General features: G+C 41.9%; 1 protein-coding gene across 3 annotated transcripts in view; it reads left to right on the top strand.

Moving 5' to 3' along the window:
- The window catches only part of RABL6 (RAB, member RAS oncogene family like 6), a 59978-nt gene that overhangs the window by 1888 nt on the left and 31747 nt on the right, over positions 1-26343 (top strand). The window contains exons 2-8 of one of the 3 annotated variants that reach the window (XM_049832299.1): positions 6146-6280; positions 11935-11982; positions 13929-13958; positions 18402-18454; positions 20021-20112; positions 20994-21134; positions 22230-22335. In XM_049832299.1, the coding sequence (XP_049688256.1) occupies positions 6146-6280; positions 11935-11982; positions 13929-13958; positions 18402-18454; positions 20021-20112; positions 20994-21134; positions 22230-22335 (605 nt within the window). Of the gene's footprint in view, positions 1-6145; positions 6281-11934; positions 11983-13928; positions 13959-18401; positions 18525-20020; positions 20113-20993; positions 21135-22229; positions 22336-26343 lie in introns of those variants that run through there. The other 2 variants (XM_049832300.1, XM_049832302.1) reach the window with 2 other exon arrangements.

Genomic DNA, 26343 nt, shown 5'->3' with positions numbered 1-26343 from the left:
TGGAGATCTGCTAGTTAAAGACTGTTGATCTGTGCAGAGGCTTCATGCAGCCCACAGACCAGAACATATCCAGGTACTTCACTGGTATGTTTGAGATCAGGTAGCTAATACCGGTGTGGTGAATTATGTAGGAGAAAGGAGTTGACTTTTCAGACAGTGAACGTTTGTGCTGCGGACAGTATGGATCAGCTGCATCCTGCTGGCACAGCAGTCAATGGGGCCAACTCTTTGTTACGTGTTGACTAACTGCATTGATGAACCTGCGTGGATGTGTACCTGCTTGCCATTAATACAGCAAGGCCAAAAATGCCAACAGCTGAACTACCAACTGTAGCTTTGCTGCTTTTTGTCTCATTACCAAAAGCCTCGGGAAAGCTTTTTGGTTTGTGCTCTGTCTTACCAGGATTTGTGTTCTAGTTACTGCTTTCGTATGTGGAATAAAACTGCAGCTTTTTGTCACTGCCTTAAGGGAAGCTTTCCAATCTCCATAGTAACTCTTCCCAGGATTGCTGTTATATAATATTTATATGAGATATGGGCAGGCTTATGAAAGGGCTTCGAGCACCCTGCATAGCCATGGCACCGGATAGATGGGGTAGGTTCCAGCACAGTGAGGTGGTCTCAGTTGAAGGTGGACTCTGAAGGAATGTCATTACAAGGGCCATTGCTCAGGAAGGGCAGAGCTGCAAGTTCTATGCATTGCCAATGCTCCTTTCTTAGCAAATACATGACATTCAGCAGAGGAGTGCAAAATGTGTTTAGTAGCCACCATTAACACACATCTTTAAACTCCTCCATTCCCCAGGAGTTGCCTAAACCTAAACCAAAGGGTGCTGTGATGACTGATTTTACAGAAATGTTTTCCTTGCTTTCATAGACCATTACTGATAATGAACTGAAGCCTGTTTCCTTCCCAGAAATATATTTAGTGTGTCAAGAATGCCTTGGGTTGCTTGCTGATAAAGTGGGCAGCAAGTGGCTGGGACATGGGCCTTGTCACCTGGCTCTTGGTGCCTCACTGCAGGGCTCAGGACAGGCCATGCTGTGCCAGCCTTCACAGCTGTCCAGTACATTTTGTAACTGGACAGCCCCTGCGTTTGAAGTGATACTGAAGATTGTGTGGTGTTTTAGTGGCGCTGAGGATTGCAAGCACTGGATAGTATACACCTCTAAGTTGAGCCAAAATGATTTGGTTTGATGGTCTCTCTCCCACTCAGTTATGTTTTCAAAAGGAAGAGTGTTGCAGGATGGGTAGGTTTAGATTTCTAATGAAATGATGAAAGCAAAGGCCAGTATTAGCCCTCAGCAGCAGTCACTTCCTCTGCATGGAACATCCGATTTCAAAACAAAAGCATTTTCATACTGCATTCGCAGAACACACACTCCTTATTTGCTCTCTTTTATCATCCACATGGAGCTCCTGTGTTTTACGTGCTGTGGCCCAAATAACACCAGAGTTCCCTGAGCACTATGGAAGGTGCAGAGATGAAAATGATGTGGTTCTGTACCATATATGTAATGGCTTGGGTGTTTATGGGAGATCATGGTTCCAAGTATGGGGAACCAATCTTTGTGAAAACTTGCTCTTTTTTTCCTGCTTGGGATATCCTGAACTTGGATCAGGTCTGCTGTGTCACCATTCAGATAGCAGTGCTGGCCCGGGGAAGGTAGCAGAGGCCAGAGCAAATAGGTTTGGTGGAGAGAGCAACGTGGATCTGTGGATCTTGTTCTTTTTGCAGCAGTGCTTTTTGAACAAATTACAAGGCAGATTACAGAAGGAAGTACCAGCACCAGGTTACGCAAATACAAAAGTTTATGAAAGGCAAGGATGAGCAAACGAGTGAAATTAACAGTTCTGTCTGAGTTACACTGGCAAGAGGATTCCCTGGGAGTTACCCATTGATGATCAATGACAGGAGCAAAAGACATGGAAGTGCTAAAGGTTCAGATCCATCTGTCCTATTCCCCAGAACATGGTACACCTTCTGCTCTGGACTTTATTCTTAATGCTGCATCCAGTGTGCACGCCACTCGACAAACCCCACTGCTCTGTGTGCCTGCAGCATGGGCTGCTCTCCTGGTGAGCTGCAGGCCTGCCCTGAACAGTCACCAGTGCTGACATACTAAAGTCAGTAGCTCCAAGAATTCCCTCTAGTCCCTCCCCTTATTACTTTTCTGCCTAAAATGTGCTTTAAAAGACAGAACTTAATTAATACCATGTATCCTTTTGGTACGCATTATAGTCCTTACTTCTTTTGTGTTGTTTGAGAGTAGTAATTCCCAGGCTCTGATTGTAGTTTTGTTAAGTATTTTCATTCAGCACTACTCCCAACAGAAATGCTTCCCCTCTTCCTGCTGTTTCCCACCTTCTCTTGTTTTCTCCTGCGGCTAACGCAGGCATTTGTTCAACATGTGGCAAACCTGCTTTGCTGTCTGGCCTGTCCCCCCCCCCCCCCAGGAAGTGTGCTTGGGGTGTCTGTAGATCAGATGTGCTTCTTTTGGCAGCAGAACCAGCTTAAAGCATTTGAATTGCAGCCTTGTAGCCACAGTCCCAAAGATCTTAAAGAGGGCAAGGTTATGACCCTCCATACGGGGATTATTAGCAGAGGAGTTTGGGGATCTTTGTTGTGGGGTCTGACATCCTTAGTTGCTGCAGTGTCCTGGAAGAATATGGGCAGAGCTGGGAATTCCTGATTTCTAGTTCTGAGTTGGTCTGAGACCTGCTCTCTGGGCCTGTATCTTCATTGCTCTGCTTCTCTTTCCCCATGCAGAGAATGGAAATCCCTCTATTTTTCCTGATGCAGTGAGAATATGAATAAAGTGATTTGTTTAGCTTTTTCCTCACATTTTGATCTATTCCCCATCCCTACCCTTCTTCCCACAGATAATTCTCCTGTCTTTGCTACAAACCTATGGCTGTTTGCAGTAAGTACTGATTTAACTTAAAATCAAAGTAAGGCAGTAATTGTTACTGTGTAACCTCTCCCATAAATACTGGTCCTCTTTCCACATTCGTACACAGCCCAGGCCTGTGATGTGGCTGTGCCCTGAAGCTCACTCAGCTCTTCCTGTATTGGAGATGCCTGTCATTGAGTTGACCTGCCCCAGCCAAAGTCCCAAATACAGATTTTGTTTTGCTAAAAATTATTTACATTACCTGCCTTCTTCCTGTTCTGTTTTTAAAGACTTTTTCTTTCTTCAGGAAAAGTCAGTGAAAACTCATGCATTATGTAGGAGGAAAGAGATCCTAACATGGAGAGTGCTGAAGCTGGAAAGGGCCGTTGGACCTGTTCAAACTGAGCATGTAGTGCCACAAGCACCCTACGTTGATCTAAATGTGAGCTGCTCAGGGGTGGGGGATCATCTCCATGCCACTCCAGCCATGCCTCCTGCGTGCTGCTCCTACAGCTCATGCATCTGGGCACTTGAGCTAGAGAAGAAAACTGAAGATGAATCAGTTCAGTTCTTTGATACAACTTAATATGTAGCTGCATAAATAACACTGTTGACACTAGGAAAGTCCTGGGGGGAGATAAGATTGCCCCTTCTAGGGAGAGCTCACAGTTAAGTCATCTGGGAGGGATCCTGAAAGTGTGCCTTGAGAGCAGCCTAACTATTTAAGGAAAGGTCTGCTTGTCCCTTAAAGCTCACTGTTTTGGTATCTCCTGCTGCACTTCATGGGGGAATGTGAATTTTAAAATGCTGTCTAAGGTAGGCAGTGAGAGCATTTAGAAAGGCTTAGGTTTTAAAGGGGACAAATGGAATCTCATTCTGCCTATGCCTTGGACTTGCTGCATTAATTCACAAAAATCAAAGGAATCCTCCATTGATTGTTTCACCATCTGTAAGTGGGAAGCAGAATCACACACAGGGCGACAGGAAATGGTTTGTTGTCTGCAGAGTTGCTCTGGGACCTGTAAGTGAAGTCAGCCTATAAATATGAAGTTCATTTTTGCCTTTTTTATCATTTTGCTATTTTAATAAGTAACTTTGTAAAAGAATAAACAGCAGTACCTTTCAGTGTACAACAACAAAAGCACAGTGGAACTGCAGCACAAAATTTCACCAAACAAAACTCTTCCACAGACTTTGTATATGTTGTCTGTTTTACCTTAAAGTTTACCTCTTAAACTTTTTTCTGAAATGCCTGCAATAACTCCTGAGTTACAACAGAAGGCAGCCTTTAGACTGAGATTTCCTTGCCCAAATGATGGTGTGCAACCTAATGCTAATCACCTGAATCTGCCATTAGATATCTCCAGGTGGCCCATTTTTCTAGGGGATAATAGCTCCTATTCAAAACACAAGCATAAAAATTCTGTTTGTTAGCTTACGTTTACCAATAGCCTTGTGGTTGCCACTTAAAACCAGGATGGTATTTTAAAAAAAATCCTGTAATGGAACAGAAAATTTAGAAAACAACACATACTGTTTTCAGAAAGAACAAAGTAACATTAGGGTAGACTCAGGAAAGTTTATTATATTAATTGCTACCTTGCTTTGCCAGGTTGCGTAAGTTTGTGATATTTTTGACACTTCCTTGGGAGGGTTTGAATGAGTTTCTCCATTGACTGACTTTCCTTGCTGTGGGTACAAGCGCTGTGCACAAGCACAGGCAGGTGGTGGATCAGCTGAGTGGCCTCAGCAGCTGGGTGTGAGGCCAGTTGGTGGAAGCGGAGCTGTTGTATCTTTACCCGAGACTGCAGTTTCTGAGAATGCCTTTGCTGAGTGCCATCAGTACACCTGCACCTAAAACCAGCTAAGGGCTGGCTCCTGTGGTAGAGACTGTCTCTCTGACACATGGAGGACCCACAGAGATTCAGTGTCTCTTGGTTTTATTTCACTGTTATGTTATTTGAGTTTATGTCCCCAAAGGGGCATGCTTGTTTTGGTTCAGTTTAGCTTGTTTCTAATGCATGATAGGTAGACTGATTTTGATTTAATTTTAATCAAACTGTGGCCATCACAGGGGCAGTTTAAGATAGACCCCTGTGACCGTAAACTACCTTGCTCCTTGTCCCCGCCAAGGATTGCCTCCTCACCTGAGACTGTCTAGGCTCTGAGCTGGAGCAGCTGAAGAGCAATACACAGTCTTGTTCTGCTTCCCCTGGAAAAGAGGATGCTGCCCCAGTGCAAGAAAGTTAGGGATAGCTGAGAGCAGTGGCAGCTTAAGTTTGCGGTGATGTTCACCAGAAACTGCCTCTCAGCTCTCCCTACGCCATCCCAGAAGAACGGTTTCACCAGTGCTGGGGTTCAGAGTCACACCCCTGTGGGACATAGGGAGCAGCACCTCTGAATGCAGGACCCTGCCTATCGGCTCAGCTGAGAACTGGTCCTTGAGCTTTCAGTGGGCAGCTGGGTCTAGGAAGCGAGTAGGAGGCTGAGGGGAGACCTTATCACTCTATACAACTACCTAAAAGGAGATTGTACCAAGGTGGGGGTCAGTCTCTTCTCCAAGTAACAAGCGATAGGACAAGAGGAAATGGCCTCAAGTTGCACCAGGGGAGGTTTAGACTGGATATTGGGAAAAATTCCTTCACCAAAAGGGTTGTCAAGCATTGGAACAGGCTGCCCAGGGAAGTGGTTGAGTTGCCATCCCTGGAGGGATTTAAGACATGTAGATGTGGTGCTTAGGGACATGGTTTAGTGGTGGACTTGGCAGTGTTAGGTTAATGGTTGGACTCCATGATCTTAAAGGTCCTTTCCAACCTAAATGATTCTATGATTCTATTTTCTCAAGGAATAAGGAGTGTTTAAGGAGAAATGGGAATGATAGAGGAGGCAATTGAAGGAGAAACTTGGCATAAAATGCTAGCAAAGCAATAGGGTATGGCAGAGTGGGAATAAGCACTAGGCAGAGAAGGCAGGAGGATGGAAGGAGCAGAGACTTAGCTGGCTGACGTTCTGCAGATTCTGAAGATTCAATCTTGATGTTGGTTCATTCTGCTGTACTAGAGAGAGTAGCTGAATAAACACTAATTTTAATGGCTGAGACTCATGTTTTTTAACAAACCCCATCATGCCTGTGTAATATGGGAGAACTAATTACATCTGAATAATGCTTACAAAAAGTTAACATGATTTTCACAGGATTCTTTGATTTGTTTTTAATCAACTTTATTTGTCTGCTTACTCTTTTCCCCAGTGAAAATTGTCATCCGAGGGGACAGGAACACTGGGAAAACCACACTCTGGCACCGACTGCAGGGAAAGAAATTTATTGAGGAATATATTCCAACTCAGGAGATCCAAGTCACCAGCATCCACTGGAATTATAAAAGTAAGATGGAAGAGGGTGGGGGGAGTGACAGTCATGGGACAGTGCCTTGGGGGTAGAAATTCCACTGCAGCCTTGTTTGCTTCTTTCTTCTGTGTCTGCTTGGGAGATAAAATGGTCTCTCATCACTCTTGTTATTTTAATTTGTTATTCACAGTTTCTCAGTCATGTTTTTTAATAACTTTACTCAGAAACTATATTTCTTATAAGTGCTAAAGGATAGGTCTTTGGAAGCCACAATTCAAGGAAAGTGTTTAATAGGTGATCCAAATGATTTGAAATATTTGTGATATGCTTGACTTGTCAATGAAAACAGGTTTATTATGGAAATCTTTCTCTGAGGCTAACCCTGCTTTTGGTGTTACTGTGTGGCGTTGAAGCAAATAGTATGGTGCAAACTAGTTTTCTACTGATTAAAATATAAAGAGCATCCTGTAACTGGTGAAGGTAATGTTTTAAAAATGATTGTAGTACTAATAACTAGGCTGGCTTACTGAAGCACAGAATTATCTTATCAGTAGCTTTTTCAAAGTGCTTGTTTGAGTCTGAGAGATGAGATGTGAATTTTTTTATTTTCCCCATCTGCTCTGACAGTACAAAGTGGCTGTGAAAGCCTTGGATCTTGCCTGGAGAAGACACTGCAGGCATTGAAATTGCACAAGGCTGTGATCCAACAGTGCATTAAGTCCAGCTTTCAGGTTCCTGATCAAAAATGCCACAGCCTTGTGGGGTGAACTACTGATTCAGTATGAACTTGCTCTGTAAGACTGATTTTCCTTTAAAAAAGGTCAGCATTTAGTTTGCCTTTATCAGACATTGTCCATCTGCATCATTCCAACCTTGCATTGAATCAGGTACTCTCTGACTCCTCACAGCTGGAAAAAAACCCCATGCAGTTTGGGTAAACACAAAATTGGGTGCTTTGTCTAATTCACCAATCAAATTTGTGTTGCTGGAGGATACCATGATGCCCAAGCCTCGTGATAATGATCACGGAGCCACAGGGTGTGTTCACCAGCAGTCAGCCTTGGGATAGTGCTCTTTCAATCTCTGTTGCCTTCATAGGCTTCAGTGCAAGGAGGGCAAGCAGATACTGCTGTTGTATGTTCACAGGGAGCTGGTAACTAGAGTTCTGGAGGCTTTTGTGCCCTTATGAAGACAGACTTCCACATAAGTTAGCTCTCTCTGGACAAAGGTTGAACAGGTTTGTAAGGATGGATGGTTGAGATTTGCCTTGGATGTGGGTGAGAAACAGGTCATCCTTGCTCAGTGCAACTAGCGGTTTTGTCTCATTCAGGATCTGATGTTGAGCTAAGCCTGATGTCACAGGTTTTCATATTCTTTCACGGGGAGTCTCCATGTGACCATGATGCAAAGATGTGCCTGTTAGCTTCTACATTCTTCATAAAGTATTTTTATTTTGTGTACCATCTACCTGATGTTCTGCCTATTCAACTGGCCCAAGGCGTTGACAGATCTGCAGTGTTCGTGCAGTGGTGTTCCCCATCTGCAGCAAAATCTCTGGCATGTTGTATTTTAGCAGTGGCATCCTTCTCCCATGCTCCTCTTCCTCTCTCTCAGAATATCAGCACATTGATTATTGATATGTGAACATAGAGCTTACAAGTTGTTTGGATGATGGAAACTATCTCCAAAATAAAACTTGAATGCTTCAGCCTAAACAGGCTTGGATCAGAATAAGAAATTAAATACCTCTTTCTTAGATATCCAGGTCTAAAGAGTGCACTGAATGTTAATTTTGGTTTTCTACAATATCATAGGTAAAAACTTCAGAGTTCAGTTTCCTCTCTAATCAGCGTAGGTAATACAAGTGCTGTTTGTAAATACAGCCTGGGAGTCTGGCATTTGAGTTGTAAGAGGCTTATTCATACCTAATTGTTTTTGTATACATGAACAGGTATACAAAATGCATGTATACAGGGTTTTTGTATACATGCAAAAAGGTGTTTGGAGACGAAATGTGTAGAAAGACCCAGTCATCTCTCATGTTTCTGCGTATTTTAGGGACTGTATGTTCTTTTACTGAGCTGAGGCTTAGGCACTGGCTTTTTCAACATGGGTGCAATCCTGGGGTAGGAAATAGCTACACATGAGGCTGGCTTTTCCTGTATATTGGTAACTGCAGGTGTATTTGTTATTTATAGTGATTAGTTCTAACATCGGTGTGATATATTTCTGTAGATCTTACTGGTTAATGTTGACAGCAATGTGTAGGTATCTTGATGGACTTTTCTCAGGGTGAAATGTTGCTGAGCTAGTCTAATTAATCTGGAAGGCTATACATGAAATTGTGCCTTTCATTTGTGTTTCTTTTACATTGTAAAACACTGTATTATTTTCTTAGTAATATTTTCCAGCAGTATAGGAAATTCTCCATTGACCTTCTTAAAACTTTTTTTAAAAAATAACCCCCTTTTTAAAAAATGTTGTAAGGTATGTTTCCTGCTGTGAAAACTTCCCATCCAAGATGGGTGATGTGGGCACTCTGAGAACTTGGCTCAGATCTAATTACTGCCCTATTGGCTGATTTAATCTGTAGAAGAAAAATAGTTTGTTTTCCCTGTGATCATGCACTCAAGCTAACTTAAATAAACATTATGAGGTAGTTGGCAGCAAATATTTATGGATATTAATTAAATCACTGTCAAATACTGAAGGATTCTTACGCTGCCTGATATTAGAAGATATACATTTTAAATGTGGAACATACCACCTTGTCATATCTTCAGAAATTTTATACTGGAGGGATTAATAAAAGTAGAGGAATTTGAGTTATTTCTTCCTACTCAAAATGAACAAAATTACTTTTCTGTGCCAATTGTCTCTGTAATGGATATTGGTAATTTTTGTGTCCAAGTAAGGAGTTACCATTCCTGACCCTAATGAACACTTTTTTAGATTATGCTAGTCACCAATTTTATTCTCTGTTTGCCAGTCTCAGCAAGGGAGTCTGGAATAAAAATTAGCAAATACTTTTGTTCAGATACTTTGAATGCTTTATAGATGGGTGTGAGGAATGGCAGAGCTGCTCTGCTCTCTAGGATTTGTGATCCGAAGCATATGAAGTGAATCGTGTAATTGCATGAGAATAAATATGTTTGAGGGCCTGTGAATTCCTGGTGATGAACCCACCCATAAAGCAATGATTCGTATTTTTAAATGAGCTTTCTTGCAACTGGAGTCTTCTCGCACCTCTCCACCGTTTTCTGGGAAAGCAATGTCTTAGTGTGCCACTGGCTACAGAGTACTTAGCCAAATAGCAACTAAGTAGAGATTTTTTGAGTGGTTGATCCATGGTTTATGCTAATCCAAGTTACTTAAAAGGATGAATTGGCACTCTTTTTGCTGCAACATGCCTTCCAAAGCTGTTAAGGTGAAATGCTGCTGTGTATGAGTCGTACCAAAGCCAACACAGCAGCACTAAAGCAATTATCCTCCTGTGTGTTCAGGATAATCAGGAATGAAGCTGGTAATGAAAAGGAAGAACTTACTGGCTACGAGCTAGCTGGAGCATTAGGGCTAACAGAAGAAAAACCCATGTGGAAAAATTATTTTCTCAGATCTCATGCAGTTTCTTTGTGAAATTCTGTGCTTCCCCTCAGATAAAAGGTGTAGAGCAGGTCTTTCTGGGTCAAACAGTTCAACTCATCAGCTATCTGGGAGTGCTGCTGCTCAGCAGGGTACCAGTACTGTGGAAATTACTCAGCAGGGGAACTAATGTTAACTGAGGGTGCATTTGGTTTTAGGGTAAGGAGGTGGAGATCTCTGGAGCTCAGGAGGAAAGTCTCAGTGCTAATACTAGGAGGGTCATCTCCTAGGAGAGCACTGCACATCACTCCAAGGGCTTACTTTTCTGAAATGGGGTTCCAGCTTCTCTGCAGAAGCCCGTTGTTAATGTGCTCATGTGCTGCTTCACGTGGCACTGCTGGAAAGAACAAGCAGCCCCCTGGACTCCTCCTGTGCCCCTGCAAAGCTTGCCTGAGAAAGGAAAACATCTCCAGTCCTTTTGCAGAAAGTCTTGACTGTTGAAAGGTGCCAGGATTGACTTTGCTGGTCTGTCCGTCCCCTTGTCCTTCAGGGACAGCAGCAGCACTGCCAGTCCCAGCTGCAGGGTATAAATTTGGGGGCAGACCTCCGCTAGCTGATCTGTGTCCCAGCACCTGCAGGGTTATGGCACACCCTGAATGGACCACGGACTCAAGCAGCCCACGTCACAGGGAGAGCACCCTGCTCTGCCAGTGCCTGCATGTGAGTAGCCAGCTATACAGCTGGGTGCCAGGCGAGTGAGTAATGGGGAGTGGTTGGACTTCAGCTGTACCTGGCTTGATGGTCTGTAGAAATATTCAGGGACAGAATTAATTTGGGGAGTTCAGTTGTTTGAGCAGAGTTTTTAGTACTGCCGGCTGCTGTACGCCTGTTGTGTTTTCAGTCCCATCTGAGCCTGTGGTGCACTGGCTGGGCTGAGCCTGGGCAAGTCTCCTGTGCATCCTGTGCCCCACTGCCCTGCAGGCAAAGTGGAAGATAAGCGCCAGTTGCTATGAGGAAAAACAGAGGTTGATTCTGCTTCATGCATAAATGTAAAAAAGGATCTTTCTCCAGAAGCAGAGGATCAAAGTTTTCCTATATTCATAATCTGTCTTCACAATATTTTGAAACATTTAAGTTAAGCCAACAGTGAATTCAGTAGAGGAAATGTTTCCTGGCTTGACAATGATGCTTAGCTGAATTCTCATGCCATCCTATGAGATTATTTTCTACTCTGAGACATTGCTTTATGTTCACATCTGCTCCAAGTACAAGCTTTTGCTTTGTAGCCTATAGCATTTCCAAAAAGCAACTGTTTCTTGGAACAACTTCCTGAAGATTGGTCTGCTTATTTGGATTCAATAGAAACATCTAAGCAAAGCTGCCCATCCCTCATACCATCTGAAAGTTAAGCTGCTAGCTTTCCGTACCAGCAGTAGTATCTCTGTAGTTAGAATTTTGGTTGTCTTGCTTCAGATTTTAGCAACTCAAATATACATTGCTGCTTATAATTTCCTGATGCTGCAGCTCGTTAAGAGGCAAAATTGCTAGTAATATTTTTCACAAAAGGTGACTTGGAATTTGCGGAGAGAATGGATTTCTGTAGCCACAGGACTGTCTGCACTGTTTGTCATGTTTACATGAAGATGCTATTAATAAGGTTGATCTTCCTTAAATGTATATATTCCTTTTTTTTTTTCAGTTGTACACCTTGCTTATAGACCAGACTTTATTCTCCAAATTAAATTTATATCTTTTTTGAAAGAATGTGGACACCTCTTTATGTTATGAAAAGGATCTACACAAAATATTTATGACATGCTTCAAATCTGACATAAAAAATCAAGGAAATCTAGCTATCACTTATGTGACTAAGAGTCTTTAAAAAGTTCTTTAGATAGCACAGTTTTGGTGTACAATTTGGACCTTCAACAGTGGGCCTTCCTGTGATATTTGGATTGTCTTTTAACTCAAGAATTACTTTTCTTTTGGTATTCATCTCCTACTTTCACAATGTTGGCTTTGGGTTAGGCTCTCTGTGGTGAGCATTGAGTATTGGTCATTTTAGTGAAACCCTCTGCTAATACTTTGTGTTCTTATTGTGCTTTTAGCCACTGACGATATTGTTAAAGTTGAAGTATGGGATGTGGTTGACAAAGGTAAGATTTATAAATTCCTTTCTAATGGAGATTTATTTTTCTTTCTCAATTTTAATTACAAATTTACATGGAATTCAGAAATACCTACTTACTTCTACTTTAGAAAAACGTCTGTACTTTTTTTTTTTTAAGTGCATGGATGTCACTTCCTGAAAAAATACGGAGAGAGGAGTCTCCTATGCTAGAGCCCATTATTTGGAATCTGAACTTCAGATCAAATCCAATATTCAGAAGCAGTTGTTTCATGTGCTCCGTGACAGATGAAATAGCCTGCTCCTTAGTGTATTCAGATTCTCTGAACTTATTATAAACTTCATCTTCTCTCCTTTATAGTTTTATATGTGTTTAGACGTGTACTGAGTTCTTTGTTCTGTTTCTAAAAGTTCTTGCCAAGCTGTTTTTGTAAAGGAATGCTATTATTAAATTGATAAAATGTTATCTGCAGTGAATAATATGTGCAGGAGGGAAGGATAAAAGAGAAGCCTATTACTTAAATTCACTAAGGACAGAAAATGCAATATATTTGATCCAAAATCTTTTCTAAATGCTTAGCCAAGGGAAGTATTACGATGTATAAATAAATTTTTCATTAGTTTTCTTTTTTTTTCAGAGTATAAATTTCTATTTTATAAAAAATAAACAGACCTCAAAAACATATCTGAAGACACAATCTGGGTGCAGTTGAATCTGTTCCCAGAGGGGTTGGGGTTCAGATGTGAATCTTGACAGCCCGTTCTGTAGCCCCAAATGCAAATATTTTTTGGCTTTTAAAAGACATTGGGTACCTGCCAGACTCCTGGTTTAAAGTGTGAGTATGGTCAGGAAAGCAGCTTTACAAGTGAGCATCTCTTGCTCTGTGGGTTGTACTCCTTTTTTTGTGTGTTTCTGTCAAATCTGTGTTTTGTGTGTTTGGTCAAATCTGTTGACCACAGTCATTGAAACTTAAACTTTTATGGTTTGGCTACTGCTACCTTTCCTGCAGCCTTAGCTAGAATCTGTGCTGGCACTCATTCCTCAGCAGAACTGTATCCGAGGTGCACTACCTCTGCTCTACCACCTGTGCAACTTCCACATGTGTTAACACCAAAAAATAAGAAGATAAGTACAATAGGGAGTGGGAAAGGGAGAAATGTAATTTTTCATGTTAGCTAAATTGTATTTAAAATAGCAAAACTGAAAAGATAATTAAAGATAGCAGCTCTAGTTCAGATGCATAATGGAGCCTTTAGGTTAACCTTGAGCCGGTAACTTTAAATTAAAATCCTGAGCACTTTATCTTTTTATTCCTTTAAACCCCAGTTTTCACAGTGTAGACAAAACCTTACTTAGGTCAGAGTTACTGCTGAAGTCAGTCTGATTACAGTTTGGCTTTCAGATCCTGGGATGACATGTGCAGGGCTGGAATCTGAGCAAAACATCTGTTTTCTCGCTGCCTTGCAACTTTGGTATGAATAGATAGACAGTTAATTTGGGAATCATGTGGTTCCAGCATTTATTTCTGTGAATAGCTTCTCTGAGCAGAGTCATCTTCTGAACTAGAGACTTACATTTTTGGCAAAACAGATTGGATTTGATATGTGCAGATGTTGATAACAACTCTTCTGATATTGCTTTCATTTCTGACAGTGGGCCATGTGTTAAAAATCTTGAGGGACTCTCTTCTCTTCACTTTATATTCTTTTGAAATAAAACTCATTCTGTTGAGATCCTACTTATGGACCACAGATAAGTATTTTTATGGGATCAAATGTACTTAATGTAGTGTAAAAATTCAGATCATCATGATGTAACAAAATCAAATCCTTTCCTATTGCCATAGCATTGCAGATTCTTGATAAGTACAACTTTAGGAAAATGTGCAAATTAACCATTAAGAGCTTGCTCATATCTAACTTTCATCTTATTGTTATCTCATGACATTTTTGTTCTTCCTTCTGTATGCTTAGGACAAAAAATCCTCCTGCGTGATGCTTTTGGTGAGAGCAACACTGATCTAGACTGTAGATTTTTAGTAGTAAAGTGTCCAGTGCTGCTGCAGCATAGTGCTGATAAGACCTGATCTTCGTTTTTTTCCCTGCCCATGAGATTCTGGCTAATATGCATATTCAGAGTTGTGCAGAATGCTGCATTTATCAGGCTGGATTTGAAACTGCTAAAAAATCCACGTTCTGAACATGTATTTCAACGTATGTTTTTTTCCAGGCTAAATAATTTGCCAGTGTTTCCCCATTTTGGACAAATTGTTCTTTGTTGGAGAAAATTAAGAGACCTCTATTTAAATTAAGATGTTTGAAAATGTATTGAAAGCCTGATGTGGGGATGTAGCTAGACCATCTAAAAGATGTATCCATAACCTGCAGTTTTCAACTTTAGTCTTGTAAATCAGCTTCAGCCTCTTCTCTGCTATGCAGTGCTGCCGTTCTTCATGTCTCGGTGTGAACGTGCACAGGAGGATTTGGGGAAACTTAATAAGTTACACCCTGAAAAACTTCATGTATATTTTTGCACTGAGGTTAAATGTGCTTTTACTAAGTGGTGTTTCTCCTCACGCTTACTAGCAGTGTGCCTCCCTGTCCTTGTTAGTTCAGCAGTGTGCTTTGATTTTTCCTTCCAGACTGTTTTAGGAATGCAGGAAGCAGCTCTGTTGGCCCTGCCTGGCTGGTGGCTGGTGCCTTGGTGTCATTTGTTTAGCATATGGGTGTTAATTTGGAAGTGTGGGGAGATTTGTTGTGAAAGCTTAAAACCTGTGAGGTTGGTTAGTGCGCTGAAGCAGGGGGAAATGGCAACTGCTGTATTGTATTGCTTCTCTTACCTTTTTCTTGACTCTTTGGGATTTCATTTTTTTAATGTGCAGACTCACTGGAAGTGAGTCACTATGGACTTCCCTGCAGCCTGCTGTGTTCTCCTTGGGCCCGCTCAGAGGGCGGGGCTCATTTGTGTAATGATGCCATTTGTTAAAATCTTAACAAGTCAAGCTTGCCCCTAGCTATGGATTGTACTGAATTTTGTGCAGTGCGTGTAGTAAATACCATCTGCTTTGCTGCCCTTGGAACTAACAGAACATAGGAAAGATATCTCAGCAAAAGTCACAGTCCTGACTCATCTTTCTGGCTTTGCAGCAAGTTGTGTAACTACTGCAGGCCATTAAGCTGTAACACATCCTCGATGCAGAGAAGCTGCTTGAATGCAGCTGATTCGAGAACAGTTCTGATCTCCTGTCTTGTAACTTCTGCTAGTTTGGTTCCTGCATCTTTTCCCATACACTAACTGAAGGGATCAAATGATCTTTTTTTCTGTTGCCCCCAGAATAGCATAAACTCTTTCCCTCATATTGGAGATTTCTTTCCTCTCCCTGCCACTTCATCCCTCTCCCTCCCAGAGGTGTGTTGCAAGAAGGGGGAAAGATCAGAACTAATGTTTCTGTTATTTTCAGATGGCATAAGTTAGATAACACTGGGGATGCAAATATTCTAGATGTGTATTTTTGAATGGTGAACAGAAGCATCTCCCTCGCACTGTAGACGGCATTTGTTGGCAAGCTGTACTGATTCCTTGCTATCCTGCAACAAAACTGATGGTACATAGAGGTGCAGAGGCTCTCAGGTGCTGGCCACAAACCCAGTCTTTTGGTGTTCAGCAAGAACTGTTCTGTGGACTTTGGGGCACTGCTGCAGGGTTATTTGGTTTCACTGTTGCTATTATCCCTGTAATATTAAGGAGCAGTCATCATTTTAGGTAGAGAAGCTGAGCAATCGCAACATGAAGACCCTTGCTTTCTGATTGAGGCTCCTAGATTACACATCAGTGCAACCTTAAACACAGGACCTTGTTCATATAACAACACAATCTTCATTGTGTACTTGGCTTTACAGGCCGAATTGCATCTTTTCACTACATACATCTTGTCTTTATCTGGCTCATCCTGCAGTTTTGTTTCCAAAAATAGGCACAGTACATGAATATGCACACACATGCGCTTTTCAGCTCTGTTACTCCTTTATAGATGACCTCCTTTATAGCAGTGATGAGCATCATGTAAGAATATTACTCATTTCTCTTGATACACACATAAAGCCATAAGAAGGGAGAGGCGCGAGTCATATATTCAGTCTCAAAGGATTGGTTGTAAATATGTCCAGGTTGGAAAGACACCTTGATTGCTCAGGACAAGAGGAGCTATGAAGAGTATTTGTAGTTGCTTGGGCTAATTGAGGTGGGAAAAAGCATGCACGTCCTAGATATCCCACACCTTTAGTTGTGCTGGGAAAAATCAGAGCCGGGAAAAATCAGAGCCCATGTCTAGATCCTCTAGGGAAACACACTGCATGAATGGGGAAGGATCAGGATTAATATTTCTGCTACTTTCAGATGTCAACAGTAAGATGACACAAGGCTGTCCAACATTTTGCAGTGATGCACAGAAGCACCCACCAGACACAGTTAGGGGGTAGGGACTGGAATCTCCTGCTGTATCCTGCAGCATTAAAACTTTCATTAATAACTCTGTATTTCATAACTATTTATCCTTGACCTGCATACAAAAAGAATGAAACACATTGTTTCACTTGCAGCATCTGGCAGAACCATGAATTTTACAAGTAGTCTTTCCGTGTTGATCAGCGGAGTTGAGTAGTTGGCAGAATCTATTTTGGTCCCCAGTGTTGCAGAGTCTTTAAAAGAGTCAATGGGAGGTTTTTTTTGTGGGTGCATCCAAGCTGCCAATGTGTTCTGTTGTGAGTGATACAGGGAATTTCTAGAAATTATGAGAAGGAATTCTAAGTCTTCGCCATTACAATTTAGTTAATTCGTCATTACTCACACTAGAAAAATATGGAACAAAGTTAATTTAGAAGTACAGTTCTTAATTGCTGTCAGTAACATCTGGAAGATACTTGATACCTGTAAAACATAATTCAAGACCTTGCAGGGTTGTTCATTGTCCAGTGCTCATCATTTGATAAAACTCTGGAAACTGCTGTACATAGAGTTTAAATCATACCTGGGGGGTGAGGACAGATTTTTCATGGTATGTTCACACTAAACTTCTTTAGCACAAGGTGAAAGATGATGTCCTTGCTCTTGCGTATTGAGACTTCTGCCAATCCTTAGTGCTGAGTGTCTACACCAGAAAATCAGGTTAGCTGATTGCCACTCTGCTAATCCTAGGTACAGATACATGGTGTCTCCTTCTCTGTCTGCTGTGGTTGCAGGCTTTAAGATTTGGAAACATGATTACAGTGTAACTGATGTAATGCAAAATTTTCAGGGAGCCTGAGGTTTAAAAACACCGACTCCTTTTCTGGGGATGCTGAGTCAAATGCCAGGGGTACTTCAAAATGTCGGTTTGTGAATTTATCCAGTGCTTACCGAAGCTGTAAGAAGAGGAAGAAGTCTCAGGGGGTCTGCCCTTTAAGTATAAGGGCTGTATTTTGGCATGTGCCTTAGAGGAAGCAGATAAGTTGGAGAGAAACCTGTAGATTTCTCCAGATGGGATTGTGGCTGTGGGACTGCAGGAAAAGTCTCTATAGTGGTTTTCTAGTGTCTTCTCCAAGTATTTAGTCTGTTGCCTCTTGCACTTTCCTATGAGCTTAATCAGAGTTTTATCTGCCTTCTAGCTTATTTTTGTGTTTGTGTCTCTGGAGCATGTGGCTTTGGATGGTGCCTCTGGAGGATTTCCTTTCTGCACCTTTGCTGGTGATGACCAGACCTGACCCTTTGGCTCTGGCCTTCCATGCATGTGTTGGCTGTCTCTCCTCTACTTCTCTACAGCCCCTTTGCCACAGTTTATTTGATTTTGCTTGGATTTCCCCTTATATAAGTTCTGTCTTTTGGCTGTTAAATTCTCATAGTCTCCTGGCACCCCTTTTTTTTGGTCACGTCAGCCCAAAGCACCCAATGGGCTCTGAGATTGTGTTTATTTACAAGACTGCTTGTTTCAGGTCAGTGACATAGCACAGCAATGTCATAAAGTCTCTCAGGAAGGCTGTGTATGTAGTTGTGCAGTTCAGTCATAGCACCTCCACGATCTTTGGTTCTTCAACACTGACACAACAAAAAGTGGAACAAATCAGCTTCCCTTTGTGGCCAGGGAGTGCACCAAACCCTGCATTATTCAGTCATTGTGACTTTATGCTGTGAAGAGTGTGGTTTAAGCTAGCCCAGACTTTCATCCCGTTCATCTTTGAATTAGACTAGCTGGTATTCTTGCACACCATAGCTGGTATTCTTCAGCAAGGCACACCTGTCCCACCCCTCCTCATTCCCCATGCTTATAGTAGAAGTTGGATCTGCTTTAAGGTCATGTTCAAAACGCGGTGGTCCTGCCCAGAGACATCCTGCAGTTCTCTGCCCAGTGTAATCGTTTTTTTGTTGTTTTGTTTTTTGTTTTTTGTTTTTTTTTTTTTACAATTCTTTTTAAGGAAAATGCAAAAAACGAGGCGATGGTTTGAAACTGGAAAATGACCCTCAGGAGGTGAGTCACCTTGAACGCAGATGTCTGCCTCTTAGTGGGAGGCCTCTAGTCCACCTTTGGTCCGTGGAGAGTAAGTTCTATATTTGTTTCTGCTTTAAGGCCAGCCTGGCAGGTGGATGAGGGGCAATGTGATCCCTGATGCTGTTCACTCTTTTGCCTGTGAATTTTATCCCCGTTCCTGCCCTCACCACAACTTCCCTGCTGTTTTCCTTTCTGTCTTTTGGGAATGACTGCGCCCCAGATGTTTACCCGGTAGCTTTGTACCTGTCTGCACATGGTCAGTGGCAGGAAGTCCTTTTGTAATGGACTTCTTGTGAGACCTGAAGAAGTCACTTGATGCCATGCTCTCTGCTCCTTAAAACTGGGCTAGCAATTACCTTTTGACACCCTTTGAAATATAGAGGAGGAAGGGGAAACAGAAGTGCTGCCTAGCACATAAAAATAAACAGAGTGGCTTCCTCAAGGCTCTTGCATGAATATGTCTCCTTTGGATCTTTTGCTGTAGAACAAAGGGCTGTATGGGAGACCATACCACCACATTCCCCAAAACACATTTGGGCTGCCATTGCACTTGTATGGCATCTCTTTCAAAAGATGTATGATTTTATCCTCAGGAATTCAGTTTAAAGGCCCTTGATCCCACGATCTCTGCTGCAGCTCTTAAAAGAGCTTTATTGCTCCTGTGTCAGTGCTCCTTGGGGCTCAGTGCACAGACAGTGTTCGGTACTCGCTCCATAACAACTTTCTTGAAATTTACACGAAAGGCAGCATCACTGATATGCAGAGAGCTGAGCACTCGGTTCTGGGGATGGGTCAGAGCAGTGAAGAGTTACCTGTTTCACCAGGGTACCAGTCATTGCTCAATCTGTGCGGTCAGATTAGGAGAATTTTCTTTAAAAATATTGTCCTATGGGAAAAAGCCTTTATGAGAACAGGTATCACAGCTGCTTCTTTCTTCGCAAACACGGGTGCATTTTCCACTTCTTGGAAATGAGTGAGAATTGTTCCATAGACACCAAATTGCAGCAGGACCCTTGGAGGTTGAGTTGTGACCACTACTGTACTTGGCAGCATGCAGAGTCCAAATGATGAAAAGCAAATCAGGTACTAATAAATACTTCCAGCCCTGCACAGGAGAAGCTCGGTAGAAACTACATCCTGGCTTTGTACACCAGAAGCATTAGAAGTACAGTCAATATTTGGGTCAGCAAAGAGATGGAATGGGACCTGTGTCCTCTGTCCTCCATCCTGTAGCTTATATGGAGTTATCTTGCCAATGCAGGATTTGGGGGCGCAGAGGAAAGAGGCAGGGCTGCATTTTAGCATTTGCTGTTAGACCTCTTTTTCAGAGACTGGCAGGTGCTTCACATCCTGCTCCTGTGGGCCATGGAAGCTGTGAACCGCCAGGTATCTTGCTTAAATAACGATGATGTGAAATCCACGGGTACTTCTTATAGTGGCTGTCACTTTAGAAAGTTTGCTTATTCAGCACTGTATCAGTTGTGTTCTGTACAAGCCTGAAGTTGAATCAAGTTCTTTACTGCTTCTTTGTCTTTATTTCCTCAGGCAGAGTCAGAAATGGCTCTGGATGCAGAGTTCCTGGATGTCTATAAAAACTGCAATGGTGTAGTGATGATGTTTGACATCACCAAACAATGGTAAGACATCTTCAGCAGCATGTACCACGTGATACTCACTTGTTTAGTGAAAACAACTGACTTCTAGACCTCTTGATTCCCAGATGGACTCTAGAGCTGATAACCAGCCTAATGAGTTGAAGCAAGCTTGTATCCCTTAAAATAATAGCTTTATCTTGTGACGTGTCTTAATATACTCCTCTCTTGGGCTTGTTTCAAATGAGCAGTCTCCCTGTGGGCTCGCGTACTGCAGTTTCTCTTATACTGCTGTCTTAGGCTTGATAATTAGTGCTATCACAGGTGCAAAGTATGCTGGGCATGTTACAAACCCTTGCTCTCCATAACACAAGGGAGAGAGGAATGCTAGTGAGAAATTCCCAGGAAGACTGGTATTAATAAGGATTATTTAGAGGCCCTAGGCCTGCATTAATGTACAGAAATAATGAACTGTTCGTTTTGCACATCTGCCGAGGAGGGTGAGAGACATATGGAAGCCAGAGTGGAAAGAGGAGGTGGTAAGAGTTCCTGCTTTATATTTAAGCTTGTGTTTTGCAGGTTTGGTATGGGTCAGTGAGCCTGTTGACAGCTGAAGGGAGAGAATCCTTTTCTCCTGCTGACCTCACACAGTTTTGTAGGACTGAGGGAAATACTGCTGTAGGAGATGTGAGGTTGCTGGTGGAAGTGGATTATTGAACTTGTCAAGTTGTTTTTGAATAAAGAATGATACAAATATATTTACAGTTAATGTATTTCTCTGAGGGGGACAAAGAAGCCACAGTCCTGGAAGGATTTTGGAAAAAAAATTTCTTACATTGTTTTTTTTTCTGTGATTTGTGCATGAAACAGCTCACAGAATGATGTTTCCCACTCATCTGCCTTTATCTCTCTCTCCTATGGTGAAGGACATTTAACTATATTCTGAGGGAGCTTCCTAAAGTGCCGACCCATGTTCCAGTGTGCGTGCTTGGGAATTACCGAGACATGGGGGAGCACCGGGTCATTCTGCCTGGCGATGTGCGGGACCTCATCGACAATCTAAACAGGTAAGGTGGCACCACGGTCACCAGGCAGGAGAGCAGACCTTGGCTACTCTCTGTCATCAACCGCAGATAACTGTATTGCTGCTGTGATTCAGATGCGCATCATGTTCATCCTCTGACCCTGTGCCTAGCTTTTGGGCTTTCATAGCTCTGAATGTCTCATACAGCAGCTTCAGCTTACACGATGGGCTCTTTGATCTAGGAGCCTGTTCTGAGGAGATTGTTAGCTATATTCCTGGAAACAGTGAGTGCCTGTCAGCTTGTGCCTTTCAGAAGTACTTTTCCCAAGGAGTCATCTTCGTTCTGGATAGTCCTTCTCTTGTGAAAGAATCCTCTCCCTGCAGCACAGCTGTTCTCTGCTCCAAATAATTCTGCTACAAGAGAGCCAGCTAGTGTGGCTGTCTTCCTTGCTCTTCCTCTGAGAGCATCCCCACACAGTATTTACTGGGCACAGCCAAGTCATACACTTCCCTTGCCAGCCAGGCAAGATTCTCCCTCCAAGATCTGAGGTGCTCTGTTATTTAGTATAAAATATTACTTGTTGGTCAGGTTTCAATAGATTGTAACTTTTTGTGTGGTTTTATGTTTTTAAGGCATTTTTTCATTTTTGTAGTCTCTTATTTGTTTGTGCCTGTGTCACACACACAGAAATTGTATCAGTTTTAGGCTTAATCCATAATGTAATCATTTCTTTACAAGTTCATCTCTGTATGTGACTTATGTAGGTCTGTTTGTGGTTTTAAAACAAAACCTTCACTGAGAACTGAACAGCCTGTACAGCTGTGAACCCCCCAGTTTAGTAAACCAATGGCCCAGTGTCCTAACATAGTATTTCTTAGTCTGGCAGCCGCATGACACTGCAACACAACAACAGCCGTGTTCTGACACCCTTCAGGAGAGACAAAGTGTGAATTTTGTCTGTAAACAGAATAACGAGTCCCTAGCAGAATGACCCGGTAGCCTACATTCGGGGACTGAGGGGTTAGCTTGTAAATGAGGATTGTTCATGGTATATAATTCAGCAAGCGCATCCTCTGTGTGTATGCAGTCCGTGTCCTTTGTACAGTTTTCTTCTCTCTATCTATCTGGTTGAGACAGGCCTCCTGGCTCCTCATATTTTCGCTATGCTGAGTCTTCCATGAAGAACAGCTTTGGCCTCAAGTACCTGCACAAGTTCTTCAACATCCCCTTCTTGCAGCTTCAGGTAAGACAGAGGGTATTTCTGTGATGTGCTGGATGGTTGGGACAGATTTAATTTTCTCTGTCTCTGAGGCAGGAATTTCATATTTGGGGTTTCTTTTGTTGTTAAAAGATCCTGAGTAGATTATTTTTTTGTAAGAGTTGTTAAAACAAAATCATGTTAGTACATTGGTGCCTGTGACTTAAGCATGTCTCTGCTTGCGAGAGGATTCTTCTGTGCTGTGTTTGCAAATGCTTACCTCTAGAGAAAGGCTCCAAGGTGATGAATAACACAGGCAAGAAAATTGCATCCAGTGGTGTAGTTACCAAGTAAAAAATGTTGCTTATGCACATTTGTTAAACTTTGTATTTAAATTCTGTTCAATTAAAACTTAGGTGAGAAGAGATTTGGTCATGAACTGAACAATTCAGGGACAACTGTTTGCTGAACATCATTGCCCTAACAGTAACTGATCTGCTTGGATCCTATTCACATAGATCCAAGTCTCTCATTTCCTTCATAATTGAGCCTTCTTGAGTGGAAAGGCAAAGGCTGAATGGGCATGGAAGGGTGGAATTCTCAGCTGTTGTCCTTTAGAAGAGGACCTTCTGGGGTCAAGGTCCCTATAGGGGGGTCCCCCCTACAGGGGTCCTTTGGGATCAACAGCATATGCTTTTTGGGGGTACATATGATGATGTGTCATTGTTTTCTATTGGATGGAAAAAAACAGGCAGTTGATTTTGATTATCTTTCACCAGTAATTAAAATGTCTGTCTGTATTTTTGTACAAATAATCTCCACTGAAATGCTAGTTCAGAAGAAGCTTGAATATATTAGTGGATGTTACCATGTCCTCAGGCTGCAGAGCAGAAAGAACCAGGGTAAGAAAACTGAATTTTTTAAAACCCCAGTAAAACAAGTCAAACAATACATTTTTGAGGAAGAAGCTGTAGAAATCGGAGGTATAAACCCAACTAGCTGCTTAGTGTAGAAGATTGAAATCTACCAGCATGGTGTTGGTTAAATGTTTGGTTTTATAACCTCAGCTCCTATGGTAAAGTGATGTCTTGTGGAAATCGTGCAGAATAGTTAGTTCCCAGGTTAGTTTTACTGATTTTGTAGATCTCCTTTTTCTCTCAAGTAGATGCCGATAAGAGGCAAAGACATTAGCACAGCCTTCCTGCCAGATTTGTTTCTGAAAGCTGCTTGTAATGATACTGTTAATAGTGCGTGCAATGATTTCCCTAGCCATAGTTATAAGCAGGAAACACCCAAGCACTTGCAGTATCAGGTTTGCTTGGAAGCAGCTTTAGGACGCAAGTCTTAGGGGACCTTTCATTTAGATGTGCTATGTATAAGTAAACATGATCTATTAATCTGAGACTGAAAGCAATTAGGACACTTAGATAAGGTAATTGTCCCCAAAGCCAGAGAACTTCTTGGACAAATCTTGGTCTTTAGGGAAATAGAAAAAATAAATCTGATATAACCTTTAGTTGCTTGGAGATTCCAGTGACAGTTGCTTAGGAGAGGCAAGGGAAATAGCGTGACCAGCTGACATTTGTTCTCCTGCTCAGTGGGCTTGGGGTGCCACTGGGGGTAGTCCCAAATTAGACTCCCAAATCTTGTGGGTTTTGTGTAATGTAATTAAATAATTCAACACTGCAGAAAGAAACCTGAAAAGACTTCTCATTACAGTCTAGTTCCTAAAATGTGCAAGGGGAGATTTGGATGGGCATCTATAAACCCTGCTTGTAAATACGTTTGCTCTTTCTACCTCAACACAGAAGGTGGCAGTTGAGGAGGTTGTCCTATGCCTGTCATTCAAGGAGAGAGGAATTAGACCATAGCTGCCTGGCTTTTCCTTTGAAACAGCAATGCCAAAACTAATTCCTGCAGTTCTGTGCTCATACAGGGATTGCAGGCTGCTGCTTTTCTGTGCATTCTGAAACAAATCACAACACAGGATCCAATGTGGACATGGCTTGTTTCATTTCCCTCTGGTGTGCAGGAGATCCCTGGCCTTGCCATTCTGTGCCATGGCAGGTGACACTGCAAATTTGGAGGCTTTTGGTTGCTTCCACCTAGGTTTTTGGGGCTTTACTTGATGTCAGACTTCAGCCAAGATGTGCTGCACTTAGTTTTTCCAGTGCTGCTTACATTTGTGCCACAGGTTTATTAGAAGAGCTTCGTACTGCTCCACAGTAGCTGCTGTTGGGTGGCTCTGGCCATTTTTCTGCTCCTGGAGACCCACTGGTAGTCTTGCCTTTGAGTGCATGGGGAGCCAGGCCTGGTGCCGCTGAGCCTGATTAACAACCAGTGCAGCGGGATGTTAAAATTTGTAGAAAAATCACGGCTAGAATTTATTCCTAAAGGTTCTGCTTATACCTTCAGAGAGACTTGCCAGTAGCAGGCTCCAGAAAGAAGTCATTTCCCTGGTACTTTGGAGCAAAGCAGGGTTAAAGGAGAGGAATGCTGCCAGGTATTAAATGCACATATGATTTAATCAGTCTCAGTCGACCTCTGAGGTTTCTCTGTGTTCCTCAGCCTAGCCTCCCACAGCTCTCAAGGGAAAGAGTTGGTCAGCTGTATGTGAGATTCCAGACTGTCCTTTAGTGGAACTGATGTTCAGTGCATTGGTTTTAAGTTGCACATTTCTGTGTTCAGCTTACATTTTAATGCATCTTTCATGAAGAAAGCAGTGGCTGAAATTCATACCGCCAGTATAGAGCATGTTCCCTCTAGCAGCCCAGGCTCTTCAATTATTTATCAGTTCCTTTCCAGGGGAAGGATTGTCAAACCTGAGAATGCTGTTTAGCTGTAAGTATTGCTGGTGGCCCACATAATGTCCAAATGTGATCAGGTCAACTGGGCCTTTGGATGCTGCACTGGAAGGAGACAAAATTCTGCAGACAGCTGAAATTGCCTTTTCCCAGGAAGTACTTGAAAGTGGCATTCAGCCAAAGCATTGGTCTATAGCACATGATTTATTCCCTTCTTTTGGGTCATTGCTAAAAATAAGCTGTTTCTTTATTATTTTAATACCAGCATGGTAAAACAGAATTTATTTTTTAAGTATTTGGAAGCCCATTATTAGTGATGAATTTTTACAAAATTAAATGCAACTCTCTCTTAACTAAATCTAAGTTCTTAATTTACTGTGATCTGTGAAAACTGAAATAAATAAAACTCTGGTATATGTCTTACTGCCAAAGTATGAGGAAAGGCAAACCACTTGTTTAGTAAAAGCCATTATGTAAGTGCCTAAGGTAAGCATTGGAGAGCAGTGTCCCTTCTGTCTCTGTTTAGTTAGCTAATTTGCTCAGCATTTATTTCACTCATCCTAGGAAACTGAGGACAAAGAAGCGTAAAACTTGCTCTTTTTTGTCTCATTTTTGCTCACACTGTATGAATAACAAAAGGATGAAATCTATTACTTCTAAAATCTTGAATTTCTTGTATCTTGAATTCTAAAATCTAGAATTACTTATGAAGTCTTGATTAGTACTTCTGCTGTTTAGTGTAGCAAGTTTAAATATGTATAGCATGTTTTCAGAAATGTTCTTGTCTGTATACCACAATAAAGGGAATTCGAGTTAACTAATGACTTCATAATTCTTTGTATACATGTTAATTGAAGTTGTTTCCATCTGCATAGAGCTTATGAATATGATGAATAAAAATTACCTAGCAAAGGAAATATGAACCAGTCCAACCTCTTAACACAATGGCAAACGTAAAAATGAAGAATCTAAATGTCTGAGAAGCAGTAAATTAGCTTAAATGATCTTAGAAGCTCTTAAATTTCACAAAAGGCTGTATCTTCCAATAAATTGGCATGTTTAAAAGTTATCAACCACTGTGAATCACCTGGTCTTATAATACAAAATAAAAAGTACTTAAACCTTGCTTGCTGATCTAAGTCATGGCAGAATTTGATATAAATTGGCCTGCCCCATGGAGGGCTCAAGCTGTGCCCTGACTACTCTGTTGGACAGAGTATTGTGGTCTGTGTTCTATAAAGCAGATGAG

The sequence above is a fragment of the Accipiter gentilis genome, chromosome 29 (assembly GCF_929443795.1).
Source record: "Accipiter gentilis chromosome 29, bAccGen1.1, whole genome shotgun sequence".
NCBI classification, from domain to species: domain Eukaryota; kingdom Metazoa; phylum Chordata; class Aves; order Accipitriformes; family Accipitridae; genus Astur; species Astur gentilis.
This window is presented reverse-complemented; position numbering and strand designations above follow the sequence as displayed.